Raw genomic sequence first — 17,740 nt, 5'->3', positions numbered from 1 at the left:
AAATAATTTTATTGTTGGGGGTCACCACAACATGAGGGACTGTATTAGAGGGTTGCAGCATTAGCAAGGGCAGAAACCCCTGCTTTAGAATGACTGTGCTAGCCACTGTTACCTATTTGGATGCATATAGTTGTCATAAGAAGATACCTGTAATTTTAATTAGTAGCAAGTTCATGGAAACTACTTCTACTACTGTAGCTTATTGACTGTAATCTTGATTGAAAGACTTCCATGCAGATGTCAGTAAAACATTTCCTGTTCAGTTTCATAGATCATTGTGTTGTTTGTGGATTCCAAAACAATGAAAAAGAACATCTTCCTTTCTTTTTCATCCCTCTTCAGTGAGTGTTGTTTTTCTGGTTATATATAACCAATCTTTAAAAAAGAGATGCTTGGTGTGCACTCAGGAGGCTGAGGCAGGAGCATTGTGACTTTGTGACCAGCCTGAGTTATATAGCGAGATCTTGTTTCCAATAAAGAGGGCAGGTGCATGTTCATTCCTTTGAAATATCCTAATAGTCTAGGGTAGAAGTTGTGAAATAGCTTTGGAGAAGCTTCTGTTCGCTAATCAGTAACAACAGAAACAGTATTTTCTGAAAAAGAGCATTTGGTCGACATTTGCAGATTTAGGGAGTGGCAGGTCTATGGCAGTTGGGTTGATTGGAAAAAGACCAACAACATTGGTTTTGAAGGGGCCAGGGTTTGGTATTTAACTTTTGATTTGTGTTATGATGATACTGAGTTCTTTCTGTAAGTGAGGTCTAGCCTCAGTACTCCCATTTTAAAGGTGTTCCCCAAAGCTTCAGTTTAGGTTTGTTAAAGCAAACACTACTGTTCCACCAGTTGTTAGTTTGGCCTAAATCACTGAAATTCTCTAGTTCTTAGTTCCTTTTCACATGATTCAGAGGTTGAATTTTTCCCATCATTTCACACACCCTTTATTTGTGTGCATTCTTTTTATCCTTTCTCATTTGTGTTTTTCTCTTTTATCCCTCCCAGCAACTTTGGACATATAGTAGAAATATTAAAGCAATAAGTGAGTTGAATTTTGGCTTATATAAATATTTCTCACTTATGCTTGTGAAACTTTAAAAGCTATAATAACTAATGGCAATCTTTAAGTTTATATGATATATACCTAATACATTTGATCTTGTAATGACTTTAAACCATTTAAAATTCTGTTATACTAAGACAATATTTTTAAAAATATTGGTGTGTAAATCTGCCTTTAAAAAAGACAAACTCACCAGCATTTGCATTGTTACTTCCAAATCCTTTGGAGTTTGAGGCTAACCTGGGTTACATAGTCAATCCTGTCTCAAGTAAAATAAAATTTACCCAGGGGATTTGTTTGTACTCTTTAAATGAAATAAAACAGTATTTTTTAAACTGATATGATGAAAAAATAATGTATTTGTTTGTAATTACCACCTGCTTGGCAAAATAGGCATGAAATGAATGGCTACTGCCAGAGTCTGATTCGCATTATAAAAAGAATAATGATTCGGACAGGCGATGGTGGTGCATGCCATTAATCCCAGCACTCGGGAGGCAGAGCCAGGCGGATCTCTGAGTTCGAGGCCAGTCTGGTCTACAGAGCGAGATCCAGGACAGGCACCAAAACTACACAGAGAAACCCTGTCAAGATAATGATTCATAAGCATAGATGATTACTCAGGTACATATGCAAAAGATTTTATTACCAAGCAGAGAAAAATAGGTGCACTTTTTGTTTTTGTATTTTGTTTTATTATGATGAGCCTGGAGGAGTTATATATATAGGAGAATGATTTTTTAAGCTTTAACTGTAAGAACAGAGGAAACAATTTCACTGCGAACTTCCTTGATTATGCTAGAGCTAGAAAAGACCTCTGAGTATTGTTGAAGGACTTTTGAGCACCTGTGTCCTGTAACAATCATTCTTGCAAAACCTGTTTCTGCTGAAGGTTTTTTTCTCAATTATTTTTGAGTTTCATTCATTACACTAGCGTTTAGTAGATAAAGTACCTGTGTCATCTGTAGGACCCTTTGGGTAAAACAGTTAACAGTTACACCGTGAAAAGGTGGACTTCCATTGTTCCTTTAGCCTACAGTGTAAAGAAGCTCTTTATGGTGTGTCCCCTAAACATACAAGCTTTGTTCTTTCAAAAGCCAATCCTCAGAATTACTAGTTAGGAGATATTTAGAAGTTTTACCCCTGTGAGTATATGTGTAATAATCTAATGGGTAACAGTCGTTCAGCTTTCTTTTCACATATTTGAAGATATTTCAAGACTGTTCAGTAGTTATGAGAATTATTTCTATTTGGTTATGGGTGGCCTCTGAGAATTGGAACAAATGGAGAGAAATTAATACGTGAGGGATTTCAGCTCAGTATGCAGATTTCATGATTCTTGTAGCCAGCCTTGATGTCATCGTGTGTATTCAATGAAAAGCTGTATTTTTGCCCCTAAAAATTGGCTAAAATCTAAAATTTAAGTTCTACAAAGAAAGATACTTAAGCAGTAGCTGGATACCTACTTGAATGTATTTTATCCCCCCCCCCCTTCTCTTTACCCTCCATTGCCTTCCATTGGCATAACCTAGCAGAAACTGGGCTAGGAGGAATTTGGGGGGAAATGTCATACACAGTTTGTCAACACTAGTGGTTTTAAAAAAAGCCATAGTGGCAATATAGTTTGTAATTCTTAGCGCTATGAGTACAGATGGATGGCCTGTAAATAGAAAAAGAAGCATATGTTTTTTTATGGTAAAATGCAAGTTATGTTACAGCTTCAATCTAGGTGGTAGAGTATATGAATGTTGCTGTATTTACACCCCCCCCCCCCCCCAGTTACTTCTTGGTTTAAAGAATTAAAACTCATTCTCTCTGGGAAGTCTTAACCAACCTTAGTGAGACTGGACTAGATACTCCATTTTTTCATGGTTTTCTTTACTCATTTCAGTCAGTCTGGTATCTCCTTTTGTCTCTTGAATTCTGCAATACTAGTTTTTCATTAGCCATCATCACTATCAGACATTATACACTACATATAGAACCATTTGGGTCTTTATGTAATGCTAAGTGGAATAAAATAGTTCATCTATGACTTGTAGCATAGATGTTGGGAATAGAGTAGGCATCTGAATTCTAATCCAAGCTTTTTGGTCAGGCATATATGAGTGAAGCCCATGTGTCCTGTAGTGACTGACCACATTTCAAAATATTTTTAGTTATTTGTAAATACAGAAGAAACATATACACTATTTGTATACTATAAATCTAAAAATTAAGAGAATCCCTTGAATCTACCAATAATTGAAAAACTAGAACATTATTGGAACCTTTTGAGTTGTCCAGTATTCTGTTTATCCCCTCAAATAGCTACTGTATACAATGTCTTTTAATGCTTCCACATGGAATTTGCTGATTAATTTCCATGGTGTTGTTTCTCATTCATCTAAGTAAGTAATTTGTAGCTAGAGTTAGTTTATTTGTACTGTATTATAATTCTTTGGGTACATACAGCATATGGACATACAGTGAGCACCAAATTCCTTCTCAGAGTAGCCATATCAGTTTACACTTCCATCAGCAGCGTTCCCATTGCTCTTTCCTCTTATATCAGTATAGTACAACTTTGGGATGGATACTAGAATAAAGTCATCTTAAAATAGTGTTTCCAGATTAATCATCATTAAACTGTTGGCATGTATTTATTTTACAACACAACATACAAAGGAAACCATAATTCAAAGCAGAATGCTACTTTAAAAAAAATCAAAGGTATCATTTTCATACTTAAATAGGCAGAATATTATTCATGATATGAATAATAATGAATTGCCACCCTTTGAGTTCTTGCAATGAAATATAATTAATGTAATAATTACTGTTATGAATTTCAGAAAGCATTAAGTTTAAGAGAGTGAATTTTGACTACTATAGCTGCTTAATGATAAAAATTTTTCAAGAGGAATCTTGAGCATTTCTCTGACACAGCATTCTGAGTACCCTTGTATTACTTCCTGCACATTCTTCACTAGCTCTAATAACTGAAGGCCATTCCAGTCAAACTCAGATGCTATTAAAGTCTGATATAATATCATGGTTGTGGTTCACTTCTACTTCCATGTACTGATCTCTCAGTTTATTATAGTTCTTATACATAACTTCATATCCTTAGGAGTAAATTTATATAGTTAATTCAGTGTCTTCATTTTAAAATACAAAGTTGAAAGTGTATCCACTAGATGTCACCATACTGTACATGAATCCTGTAGCTGAAGCAATGGAGGGTGCAGTTTTATAAGTAAACTCACTTTAAATGAGTCATACATTGTGAGACAGGATAAAAAGTCAGCTTTCTCCAAACCAAAAGTCAGCTTTTACCATACTAAAATTAAAAAATTTTGATCTTGGCATGTGCTTATAATTCATGGTGAGAGATTAATCTGCTACAATGGACACTGAGAACTTTGTTGTGAGCTGCCAGGTGCTGTGAATTGAACCTGGGTCCTCGGGAAGAGAAAACAGTGTTCTTACCACTGAGCCATCTCTACAGCCCCCATCACAGTGTTGTAGAAGACTTGATATGGGTTTAGATTTTATGTTCTGATAGGAAGCTATTGTGTAGTTTTAGAAAGAGAAAGAACACATGGTTGATTTATGTATTTTTTAAAAGACCAGCTTGTCTCTAATAAGAGATTGTCAGAGGAGAAAAGAGTGGAAGCAGGGCGACCACTCAGGGTCCTTGAAATAATCCTAGCAAGAAGCAGTGGTGTCAGGACCAAGATGGTGGAGCAGTATGCAGTAAGCTGAGTGTCCATTGCACCAGTGACAAAAAGTGCATCGATAGTGTCAGCCTGACAGCTGCTTCTGATGAGGACAGCCTCGTTGTAATGGTAGGTGTTAGAGGCAGGTAAGGGTGGATTGGAAGCGTGGGAGTTGAAAAAGTAGAGAAGGCTGATGGCAGACAGTGTACTTACCAGTCAAATTGTAAAGAAGACAGGAAGCATGGGGAGGTACTGGAACAGACAGCATGTTCTGAACTATGCAGAGCCAGTGTTCAGAAGGAATAGGTGCGAAGGGAGGGGCCTGAGGCTACTAATAAAGCAAGTGGACCTGAACAACTTCACCTCACTTTAGAAGTTCTTCCCTTAAAGCATAGCTATACTTAGAAAGAAGGGCTAGAAATTTGAGTTAAGGACACTTATTGCAGTGTTAAGATTTGTGACATCACAAAGTGTGGTGTGTATTCAGGTGTGTGTGCCCAGGTGGAAATACCTGTGTGTGCACATGGGGAAGAAGGAAACATTGAGTGTCTTCCTTTATCTCTCTCCTCCTTAGTTTTTGACAAGGTCTCTTATCTGTAGTTTACCATTCTTTTTATACTGTTAAGCCAGCGAGCTCCTGAAATCCACTGGCTCTACCCCTTCAGTAATGGGTTATAAGCAGGAGTCATTTGCATTTTGCATGTAAAAATAGAGTAAGGTCATTTCTTGCATGCAAGAATGGGCCAGAGGTTTGAAGAGATTTTTTTTTTTTTTAAATATATGGAGTAGTCCCTTGGGGATAGGTATTCTAAGGACAATTTGGTATTTATAATTATACATTGAAAGCTGTAGTTGTCAACCAGCAGTACTTTTGCCTCCTGAAAAACACTTCTTGCTATGTGGATTAGCCATCCATAGTGAATAGGCATTGGGCAACATTTGTGCTCTGTGTCATTCTCTCCCAGAGACAATTTTGCCCTGAGAAGACATTTGGGGGACAGTTTTGATTACCACATAGTGTGTTTGTGAGCATTCAGTTTGCTACTGGTTCTAGTGAGTTGAAGCTCAGGATGCTGTTAAATATGCAGACGTGTGAGATAGCCCTCAGTAACTATTGAAAACCCAGCCAAGTACTGCCAAGGTTGGGGAACACCATGCCAGATAAGCAGTCATTTTTCAAAGTAAGCATTTATATTGAGATGAAAATGCTAGAAATCCTACATCATTACACTAGGGAATGAGTTGGTCAAGACCAGGTATATTGCAGTGGTGAGGAGTGTAGGCCCACATTAGGATGTAGTGGCTGGAAACAAGAGCAGATTTTTAGAAGGGGACACAGGAAAACATTTTCCCTGCAGGTGGCACGGTATACGTATAGGTAAAAGTTAAGGAAACTGAATTGCTCCCTTTTTTCTCCCTCCTGTACTGTGATGGTGGTGTGTCAGGAAGACTGATGTTAAAAAGGCATTTGGCAACATTCTAGGCACAAGTGTGTTAAAGGTGGGCTTTATTCTACTTAGAACTGTGAAATCCTTTGATAAGTTGAAGACCTTTGTGTTAGTTAGGTTTTCCTTTGGGCTTATGGTTCTAGAAGGTTGAGAACTCATCATGGGAGGTGCAACATGGCAGTGTAGGCTGGAGCAGGTAGCCAAGGGCTCACATCTTGGATTGGAAGTAGAAAGCAGAGAAAACAAACTGGGAATGATGTGTGACTTTTCAAACCTCAAAGCCCATACTCATTGACATACTTCCTCTTGTAAGGGCATGCCTCCTGAGCCTATCCTAACAGCATCACCAACTGAGGAACAAATATTCAAATATCTCAGCCTCTTGGGACAGTCTCATTTAAACTACCACTGCTATTTTGTGTCAAAAGGAACAGAGCCACTTTTCACCCCTTTCCTCTTCTTTTTCTTCTTCCCCCACCACTTCCTCTCAACCAGCTTGAGATAATTTGGATTTGATGCTTTAGGAAAAATGCTTACCTTTTTCTTGGATATGAAAGCTTGGTATTAGAATATAAGGCTATCCTGGACTACATAGTGAATTTTAGGCAGCCAGGACTACAAAGTGAGACCCTCTCTTCAAAAACAAACAGCTTGATATTAAACTTTTACAATGTATAAGATAATTACAGTGAACTATTAAATGTTTTCTAATTCACTAAATCCACTTACATGAAACATTGTACAAAATCAGAATACTGAGTATTATTGAACAGGACATTCAGTGTAATAGAAATAGTAGTATAAATTAAAAGGTAGAGTTAGGGATATGGTTCAGTTGGTAAAATGCTTGCCTTGTTAGGTTAAGTTTGAATCCCCAACATTCATGTTAAAGCTGCTTGCAAAAGCATGCATTTGTAATTCCTGTATTGGAGAGCTAGGAACAGGTAGGTCCCTGGAGCTCAGTGGCCAGCCAGCCTTACTGAATAGTGAGCTTTGGGTTTAGTGCAAGACCCAGTCTCCAAAACAAAACAAATGTAGAGAGCCATTGGAGAAGACACTTGGCACCAGCCTTTGGTCTTCGCATATATTCACACACATGCATGTGCATATGTGCACATAGACATGCACACATGCATACTCACAAACACTAGTAAGAAGAGATGATTTGGAATGAATATTATTTGAAAGAAATAGAACCTAGTTTAATACTTAGTATATTTTAACATTTTATATAAAATGGGTTTTGTTTTACTGACTTTGACCTCTAATAAGAAACTGTTACACCTATATATCTGTTTCATCCCTGATATAGGAACAAAAACCAGTGTTGAAAGTAGGTAAGAGATAGGACAGGCACTAAAGTTCCAGTTCTTTTCAGTTTTTGAATGGGAGTTAGTAATAAGGTATCTTCTTTCCTGATAAAAATATTGTTACTTCTCATTTTTGTTTCATGTAAATATTGTCTGTGCAGTTGAATGGAGGAAAAGGAATATTGTAGTTGGAAGGAAAAGGGGGCTCTGAGTAGTTCTGACAATGTTATCTGTTTGCTGTCCCTATTTACTCTAGCTTCCAGGTTAGAGCCTGGTTTCCTGACACTACCTTTCCCCTTCACAGAGCCATGGTAAACCCTTGGGCAAGACTTTTGCCAGTGTTTTATTGCTACATTTTGTCTGCATAATTGGAATAATTGTTGGAACAATTGCTGGTTCTGTATGTGGTGTTTGCTGGGTTAACGTTTTAGTCACAGATTATGTCCATAGCTCAATGTTCAGTTAAGAGTTAATAATAAAATTTTGGTGAATCTTAGAAAAAAAATTGTGATTTATACAGTAATTTTCTAAAGTGGTTAACTAATTGATAGCCTTCTTTAATTTAATGGTTAAATGTGGTTTGAATACTATCTTCTTTGTATTTCCAATAGGATTTAATTCAATTTGAAGGACAAAACCTTCATTAATTTAAAAATATAGTCTGGATAGTTACATATTTGAAAAAAAAACTAGTTTTGCTGTTAATTCAGATTTAGATTATGTACCTCAAGTTTTAAAAAGAACATTAGCATAGGTATTAATCAAGTGTAAATATTGCAAATTCTATGTGAAAATATCTTTTTCCCCATCTTGCTTATCTAGCTTTTTCATATGTGGAACCAGGGGGACAGGAGCTGTAAAGTTATCAGGGTGAGAACCATGTAAACCTGCACCTGTTGGCAGCTATGAGCAAGCAAGCCTTGCTGAACCCCAGGCCTCTGCTTCAGCCTTTTACTGGAACTAAATGATGTTGCCATTTTTATTTTTAGGTTTGCTGGCATGGGTAATCTCATTAAGGTGCTAACCAGGGACATAGACCACAATGCAGCACATTTTTTCTTGGACTTTGAAAGTAAGTCTCCTTAGCCCTTCACAGCTGGTGCATAATGGTAAAGGTGGAAGATTAATTATACTCACACCACAGTGAAGGCCAGCCAGAATATTTGTTAAACATGGGGATCAAACAAAGGTTGCATGATTTTTTTCCCTTAATTATAGGCACACATCACCATCATATGTATAATTCTTTAGTTTCTCATTTGCTAAACTCATGTTGAGTCTGTATAGCCAGTGCTGTCCTTTCATTAGTCCATGAAGCAAGTAGCCTTATGATGAATATTCTAACAGTATGCTTTAGTGACTGTGCCAAAGTCTGTCACTTACCATCCTATAATAATTTGCTTTAAGAAATAAAATCTGTGCTGCGTATCTAAAATGAATACTTTAAATAGCCTCCACAAATTTTACAAATCAAATTTGGTTAGGAATACCTGCTATATTTATTAACATGTAGGAAGTTAAGTTTTACATTTTAAAATGAGATGTGTAGGTGAGCTTTGGCCAATCCTCTTAATATTTGGCCTTGCAATAAATTGTTGTTTGATTGCTATACTTAGAAAGTGATGTGTAAATAATTTTTGATTGGAAATTTCTTTTTCAGAATACTAGCACTATTGGAATACTAAAGAATTTTTCATTATAAGGCCATTAATGAGACTTGTCTTGGGAAGAATTAGAGCAACAGTTGTGCCATTATGTACAGGACCCCATTTCACCTCTAGGTCCGACACATCTACACCTTGAGAGCCCGGTTTGCTGTCTGCCAGAGCACAGTCTGGGTAACCTGAAGGAGCAATTCATGGCCTAATGAACATTTCCCTGTTACTATTTTCTTTAAGTCAATTTCAGTTGTTCTTTCTTATAAAGGGATATTTTCTCTTTTCTCATTCTTGTCTTGACAGGTACCTTAACATGGGGAATCTTCTTAAAGTTTTGACATGCACAGACCTTGAGCAGGGGCCAAATTTTTTCCTTGATTTTGAAAGTGAGAAGATGATTTTATATCTATTTCTCTTTGCCTGCAGTAGACTGCGTTTGTCTTGCACTAATGAATGTTTCCACTTTGCCATCTTTTTAACTGCTTTGCATGACTGAGCTGTGAATTGTTTGAGTAAAACTTCTGGTGCCTTCTAGAACTGAATCCGATTTTATAAAGCAAATACAGTGATAAAGTACCTATTTGAATTTCATAAGAGATTTCATCTCTTAATTGGCTATTATGTTATTATTGAAGACCTATGATAATGAAAACACTTATGAAAAAATTGAAAAGGGAAAAAATGCTACCTCAAGATCTACTAATAAAAATGGCATTTGAGGAAAAATTGTATTATAATTGAGAAAATGGACTAGATTTCATTTACTCCATATGCATATTTAAAGCATTTTTAAACATGGATCTGTTCATGAAGGCTATTCAGAGCTCAGTAATTTGGGCATAATATTAAAAGGTAAGTGTGAACCTAAATTATTTAATCTTTACATATAATTTAAGAAGGTAAAATGATTTTGTGTATCAGGAATTCATTTTATTCTGATTCTTAAGTAAAAAGACAAATAATGGGTTCACAGACCTTTAAGTAGTTTGCCTTGTACCTGTCCTGTGTTGCATGACTTACTGTAATGTGATCTAAGAGTGGCAGGTAAGTGTCATTGAGCTCTGCATGCTCTGCTTTCGCTTTTGGCTGTTGCTATTGCTTCAGCTTGTCTGATTGTAAAATTGAGAAAAATGACTTTAAATTGGTGTTTTAATGTGAATGTTGCTATTTTAACTGATTAGAAAATTGTTAGGAAAGGGTGAAGAGATAGCTGTAAATCATGTGATTCCTTATATTAAGCAGAATTAAAATTGAAGACAGATTTTGAAAAGCAAATCACTTGAAAAGAGAGTGGTTTGTTTTTTACCTTTAATTTAGTTTTTATATAATTCATCTATTTTGTGACCCATTTAACACATTTATCCTTTTAAGTCAGGGTACTTTATAGGAACATGCCAATTTCTAGCATATCTTCATTTTGTAGAATACTTTGTAGTCTCTGATATTTTTCTACTTTTAGCACATTTCTACAAAAATCTGTTACAGTCTGGGTACTGTGTGCAGACTATTAAAGGAAGAAACCAAAATCAAGACATTACATTGTTGGGATTTTAGGGAAACTACATTAGATGAACTTTAGTTTTCTTGACCCTTCTCAACAATTTAGCAGTGCTGTTTTAAGTGCATGTTTAGCATGGATTTTAATCAGCTTGGGGATGTTGAGCAGACTGCTGACTTAAAGATTGTTCTTCCAGATGAGGCAACTTACATTAAAGCTGTATTAGTTTATTTGCTGTTTGAAACTTGGTCCTCTTTATTTTCTCACTCTTCTGTCCTATTTTTCATTTGTCACAAATGTCTTACATTGCAGAATCTTGGCTTTGATATAGTCAAGATCTTGTTCAAGACTTGGCACTTGATCTTTTTATAAAGCTAGCGTCTTGTTTTGTCAAAGTATGAATCATGAATTTAAATGTTGAACTTGAAAAGATTACTTGATCTTGGCTTTTGGTGGCCGAGGGTTGCATCATTTTCTTCAGATTTTAAATATAAATACCTAATTTAGTGATAGGAAAAGGTTCAAATCACAACAGAAATAATCAATAGTATAAAACTGTGTGGACCTTTAAAAGTAAAAATAAACTTTCAAGAAGTGCTAATATTAAAAATGGGTATTTTGCCTTTATCATATCTGTGCACACATGTTAGCAGTACCTGTGTAGACCAGAAGAGGGCATCAGCTCCCCCTGGAAATGGAGTTGCAGATAGTTGTGAGCCTCCGTGTGGGTGCTGGGAATTGAACCTGGGGTCCTCTGGAAGAGCAGTAAGTGCTCTTAACCACTGAGTCAACTTTCCAGCTTAAAACATTTTATATGACGTTTTTTGCTTCTATCAGCCAGTATAGACCTTTTGGTTGCTATTTACTGGTATACCATAAAAGAAGCTCAATGAAGATATACTGTACCAGGATAGAATTTGCTCCCAACTTCTAAGTTAGATGCCTAGGTGCATTTTCTTTGGCTTCTGACACTTGTGGGCTATGAATTTTATATCTATTTTACACATTTTTTTTTCTCTTTTTAAAGAAATATACAATTGTGAACTCTTTTTCATTAAGCTATTATGAGACTTCAGCCCATTAGGTGATTCCTCTTTTTGACTATTACATACCAGAATCCAGGTTGTCAAATGTAGTTAATCTGCCAATTTTCATTTGTTATTTTAATAAAGCCACATTTGATTAAAGTAGTTAAGGCTATCTTTTTTCTTTCTGCCTGTCTATTTTTTTTAGAGATTTATTTATTTCTTATGTATACAGTGTACTGCCTGCATGTATGCTTGCACACCAGAAGAAGGCACCAGATCTCATTATAGATGGTTGTGAGTCACCATGTGGTTGATGGAAATTGAACTCAGGACCTGGAAAAACAGCCAGTATTCTTAACCTCTGAGACATCTCTCTGGCTCTGAGCTATCATTTTTCTATATATGGAATGATATTCAGGTCACCACAGTAATTTAGGTCTATTATTCCTGTGATTCTTAGTGATTGGACCCATCCCCACATATCTCCAGAGTTGGGCTGTACAGAAATAACTTTATATATCTTCTCAGTTAGGGAGGCCACTGGAAAGAAGTAGCAACATGCACAGTGGGGTTGTTAAGATAGACACCGTTCTGTGTCTGGCTTTTGGACATCAGAATGTATCAAATTATATATGCCCATGCACTCTAAACTTAATTTTGTGGTATGTAATAATTTATTATACAAATGAAGACTGTGTTGAAGTCGTTATTCCCTTAACCTAGTCACCCTTTACAGGTTTACACCTCAATCCATGTATACATAGAGCTAGCCTCTTGTATACCAGGCAGTAGGTACTAGGTATGCAAAGGTTATTGCTCTTTTTACCTCTTCCATGGAATCTTAGTCTATCTAGTAGGGTAGATAGAAGTGAAGAATCACAATCTCATTTACATAATTTATACTCAAGGCATAGATCAGAAGGTGAGATTTAGTAAATTTGGCACCACCATTGAAGCCTTCTGGTGATGATGTTGGAGGTGGGTGTTGGAGGGTGAATGCAATATATACAGCTCGTTTAGGAAGGACACTGGAAAGAAGCAGCAACATGCACGGTGGTTTGAAGACATGCCCTTCTGTGCTCAGTGAAACCTCATACTCTTTAGATACAGGAATTCCTCTTAAGTCCTGTTAAGATAATAAGCCCGGAATTGCCCCATAATATGTGACAGCAGATATGCTAATGACAGTATGTTTAAAAATAACACAAAATGGCAGCGTTTTATAGTTTCTTCCTCTAATTCTTATATTTTTGGTTGTGAGCTAGCCTTTAACAGTTGAGCCATCTCTCCAGCCCTCTTCCTCTAATTCTTAGATTGACCTACTGTTAAGGTTGTTAATTAATAGCTCATTCTAAAATTAAAACTTCTGCAACTGTTGCATCAGTGGTTCACACAATTCTGGCTCATGGAAGAAGGGACTTTTTGGGTTTGTGCTCCTTCCCAGCCTTGAAGTTCAGTGTTTGTTAAATTTCATTTATGTATTAAAGTAAATCAAAATAGTTTTTGTAGAAATGGTCATTTATAAGAAATGGAGTCAGCCAGGCAGTGGTGGCGCAAGCCTGTAATCCCAGCACTCGGGAGGCAGAGGCGGTAGATCTCTGTGAGTTCGAGGCCAGTCTGGGCTACCAAGTGAGTTCCAGGAAAGGTGCGAAATGGAGTCTACTTTTTCTGCTTGTCATTAGTGCCCTCCCATTGAATCATATACTTCTTCTTCTCAATCTTTTTGTGTTGCCTGTCTTCTTTTATTTAAAATTTTTGGTACTCTTAAGGCTAATGTGATTTTTTTTTTCCATTTAATCTCTTTCATATTTTCAATAGCTTTTGACCTATTCTAGGGAATATCTTTATTCTGGTGGCATCTTTAAAATATATTTTGAAAACTAATCAGTGATCATATGTGTAATGGCCTCCTTTAATTAAAAGCTGGAGGTTCATTTATGATTATGCTTCCATTCATTCAGAAACTATTTTAGAAAATCTAGTAGGTACTGAGCTTACATACTGTGCCAGTGGGTGCAGTGTGCCTTTTGGTCCCTGACTTGATGGAACTTAAGTTGATAGATTTGAAATATTCCCTGAGTGAATGAGTGTAAGGTTGGAGCAGAAGGCTCTTATATCACGATTATAATTGTTATGTTATCTCCTTTCTTTCTCCTTTCATAGTTCAGTTTTTGATTCCCTAAACAAACAAACAAACAAACAAAAAAATCCACCATCTCCAATTTTAGTGATTACCTTCAGTGATTCTTTGCTGGAGTCTTCTAGAGAATTCTTTCTCTACCTGGTAGGAAATTGGTATGATATGACTAAAAATGTTTAATTTTGCCTTCAAACAATAAGGGTAATTGGAACATGCCTTAATTTCCACTTAACAAGATATACATTTAAGGCTGATGAGCAATGACTATTCCCTTATTAAGTACGTTGTTTTGCATTCAAATGAGTATCGTTTTGTTGGCAGTTATATGGTGTATTTTTCTTTTAAAAGTAAAGCTATGAAAAATCAAAGTGACAAGTCTTGGTTGCATTATATATAATGCCTTTTTTTTTTTTTTTTTTTTTAAGAAATGCTTTATTTTGCAGTCTCTCGTCCCTCCCTGGTGTTTCACCCTTTGCATGGTTTGCTTTCAGTGAAGCAGTGCTCACCTGTCTGCTCTTTCTGTTCATCTTCACCTCTACAGCAGTCTTCAGCAGCTTTCAAAATTATAAATGTGACTTTCCTGTGATGATCAGTGTGGTGCTGGCTGTTTTTCCCTCTTAGGGGAAACTTGAATCTTCTCCTTTATTTTAAATTTCTTGGTACTTACTAAACCTTTGCTAGTTATTAACTACTTACAAGGTCTATTTAAATCTACCTGATAATGTTTCATTTGTATGTAAACTCAATGTCACATTTTTATGTTATTAGCCTAGTGCCCACACCAAAAATACATATTTTAGTCTTCAAATGATACATGCCTTTGATATGTAATAGATAAAATACTGTCCTTTGTCATGAATTCCCACCTCATAACTTCAAACTATGTGTCTGTTAATGTTGTGTCTGTAGTTCCACAATCCATATGAGAAAGTACTGAACTTTCATTTTTGCATGTACAAAGTATTTCTCTATGCTGCATCTGGTGTAAGTATAAAGGCAATGGATGTGCTTTCTAAAAAGTGTTGTGCCTAATTATTGCTTTGAAAAATACGGTCTAGCTGTATGTAAAAACATTACTGCTTAAAACAAACTGACTTTTTTGTTTTATAACGCTAGACATTTATCTGTACTTGAGTATTTACTCTTAAAACCTTTGTAGCTTTGGACAGTCTTTTAATATTTTAATTGGCTCCTCTTTTTATTATATTTTTATTTTTTAAAAGTAATTAAAATAAGTGAATGAATATCCAAATACATTTTAAAAGTTGACTTTCCACACGAATGTTTCTTTACTGTTTCGATACTGCTGTCTTACGTAATTTAATTTAAACTTGGGTACTGTGATTGTTAATTTTAAACATGTTGTGTATTATTGACTAGTTGGCAGGTAATAGGGCAAGTAATGCCCTAGGCAAGTAATGATATAAAATAAAGATATAATTTAAGATGTTTAAGATGTCTTTATGTTTAGTCTCAAGTGTGCTTTTTTCCTTTTTAATTTTCTAAGTAAAAGGGCAAATAGGTATAAAGTCTAGCAACCAGTTTTATATTACTGGTCAACAGTGAACCTGGCCAGAAATACTCTGAATTCATTTTTTTTTTAAAATTTGGACTGGCTCTCTTCCCCCGCCCCCAAAAGCATGTTAGCATGGAGGAATTCTGCCAACATAGTTTATGGCATAATTTTAGTATTTTATACTTTATTTGCAGGATTGAATATGATCTAGCTGGAAATGCTTAGGAAAAACTCTTTACTTGGGCAGTCCACCTTTTTGTCTCAAAATAGAAAGGAGTGTATTAAAAGATTTGAGCTTAGAGGAAACAAATGACCATGCTGTAAAAATGGGATTTCTGTTACTTTTGTCTGGCAGAGAGAAATCCAGATTTTGTCACCTATCAACATATGGTTTCTGGTTAGCACCACTGGTGGTAAAAGTGCCCATATGTTTGTATCTTGACTGTGATTTTTATAACTGTAATTATTCCTTCATTTTCTTCCTCCTCAGTCCTAGTTATGTAGAAAGTCAGTTTTTGATTTGGCATTTCAGAATTTCAGTAGCGATCTCGTAGCTTAAAGTATTCACTCTTCAGCTGCTGAGTTGTTCTGTAGTGGTTTTGTAGTGTGAACTCCTGCACAGGAATCTCGACTTGCATACTCACCAACAGAGAAACTCAGTGACACTGCCATGTTATATTATCCTCTCTCATAACCTCATGTGATCACAATTGTTCAGACATTTTTAAATGGCCCCTAGCAATCCTCACTTGTTAAAAGTAAAGTGAACTGTATAGGAAATAAAGTAGTGTTAGCTTTGAAACTGTAGATGAGCAAGATAATTTAGTAGGTAGGCTTCCTTTCGATTGCATTAAATAAAATAGTGACCATTCATTTGTTATCGTTAGTGACAATGAGGCATGCAGTACAAAAAGTGATCATCAAGTATATCAGATGCTGGGCATGTCCTTGCATTTTTATAATCCTAGAACTTGGATTGAAGCAGAAGATTTACAGGTTTGAGGACAGCCTGTTAAAAGCCAGTCTGTGCTATGTGATGAGACTACCTGAAAAAACCAAAACTATAAGTAATACCAGTTTACATTTTAATTCAAATTCTCAGATTTGTTGAATATACCAAGTCATAATTTGTATTAAACTAAATATTACATAGTAATATTTGTTTTTCTCTTGCTTCATCATAATTTGTATAAATTTGAAATTAGCTTAAATTTGTCTTTCTAAAAAGTGCAAAATTAACATTGAGTAAAACATAACTCAGTTTTGATAATTTGGGTTGTTAATTGCTTGTAGTTAGTAGATATATTAAAATATTCATGCCACTGTAAATTTTCTTGTACTTTCATGCTGTTTAGATGCCCAGCCTACAGAATCTGAGAAGGAAATATATAATCAGGTGAATGTAGTGTTAAAAGATGCAGAAGGCATCTTGGAGGACTTGCAATCATACAGAGGAGCTGGCCATGAAATACGAGAGGTAAAGTTTATAATTTATTATTGGTGCTTTTCAGTAAAGGTGAATTGGTTACGTGTCTCCTTGGCTTAATTTCTATCATTTACTTGACTTGCTTGCCACGGGAAGTATTATATTTGACAAAGCACTTAGCTTTATTTCAAAAGTGGTTGCAGTGATCCATTGGGCAGAGGTATATTATAAAAGGGAAGTGCTACCTACCCATATGTGATAGATAATAACATCTCTGTCCGTTATAGTCACACATGAAAATTATATTTTCCTTTGGGAACTATTTATGCCTTCCTCTTGTGGAAAAGAATATAACTCTCTGGTTTCTTCCAGTCTAGTTTTGAACTCCTAAGCTTCCTAGGAGAAACTGAAACCATCCAAGATGGTCTTCCACATCCAGCTCTCTCTCCACCTGCCCTTTCTCTAATAGCTGTATGCTAACAGGAAAGTATAGGTGAGGTGTGCACTCTGCTCTAGTCTCTGAATTTACACAGACTTTTGGGCCTCTCGTTTTCTGTTCTGTTCTTCCAAAATTGAAATACCCCTGCTTCTTTTCAGGACCAGCTCTGCCTTTATTCTCAAGTTCCAATCTGGAACTTCATTTACTCTTTAATTATTTTTCTTGATTACATATTTATTTGCGTTTCTTTCCTCTGAATGTACTTACTCTACTCTGATTCAGTACTCAAACTCTCTTGCCCTCTAGACCTTTATTTCTCAGCACTACATTTCTGGATGGCACTGCCCATGCTTTGTCCATGTCCCCTTGCTTCTGTTACTCTCAGTGTCAAGTAGTACAGCAGTCATCGAAGACCAGTATTTTGGGTCCCAGTCTTTGTGCCTTGACTTATCCTCTGACATACTCTGACAGAATAAAGTGCAGGAAGAAGAGGACACTGGTTTTGGACTAGCTCTGTAT

At 36.0% G+C, this 17,740-nt stretch overlaps 1 protein-coding gene across 5 annotated transcripts in view; it reads left to right on the top strand.

Moving 5' to 3' along the window:
• Positions 1 to 17,740, top strand: part of Cyrib (CYFIP related Rac1 interactor B) — a 132,340-nt gene that overhangs the window by 94,941 nt on the left and 19,659 nt on the right. For 2 of the 5 annotated variants that reach the window (XM_036207934.1, XM_036207937.1), the window contains 2 exons: positions 8,506 to 8,588; positions 16,712 to 16,833. In XM_036207934.1, coding sequence (XP_036063827.1) covers positions 8,516 to 8,588; positions 16,712 to 16,833 — 195 coding nt within the window. In that variant the 5' untranslated portion in view covers positions 8,506 to 8,515. Of the gene's footprint in view, positions 1 to 8,505; positions 8,589 to 9,477; positions 9,561 to 16,711; positions 16,834 to 17,740 lie in introns of those variants that run through there. The other 3 variants (XM_036207932.1, XM_036207933.1, XM_036207935.1) reach the window with 2 other exon arrangements.

The sequence above is a fragment of the Onychomys torridus genome, chromosome 16 (assembly GCF_903995425.1).
Source record: "Onychomys torridus chromosome 16, mOncTor1.1, whole genome shotgun sequence".
Lineage (NCBI taxonomy): Eukaryota > Metazoa > Chordata > Mammalia > Rodentia > Cricetidae > Onychomys > Onychomys torridus.
This window is presented reverse-complemented; position numbering and strand designations above follow the sequence as displayed.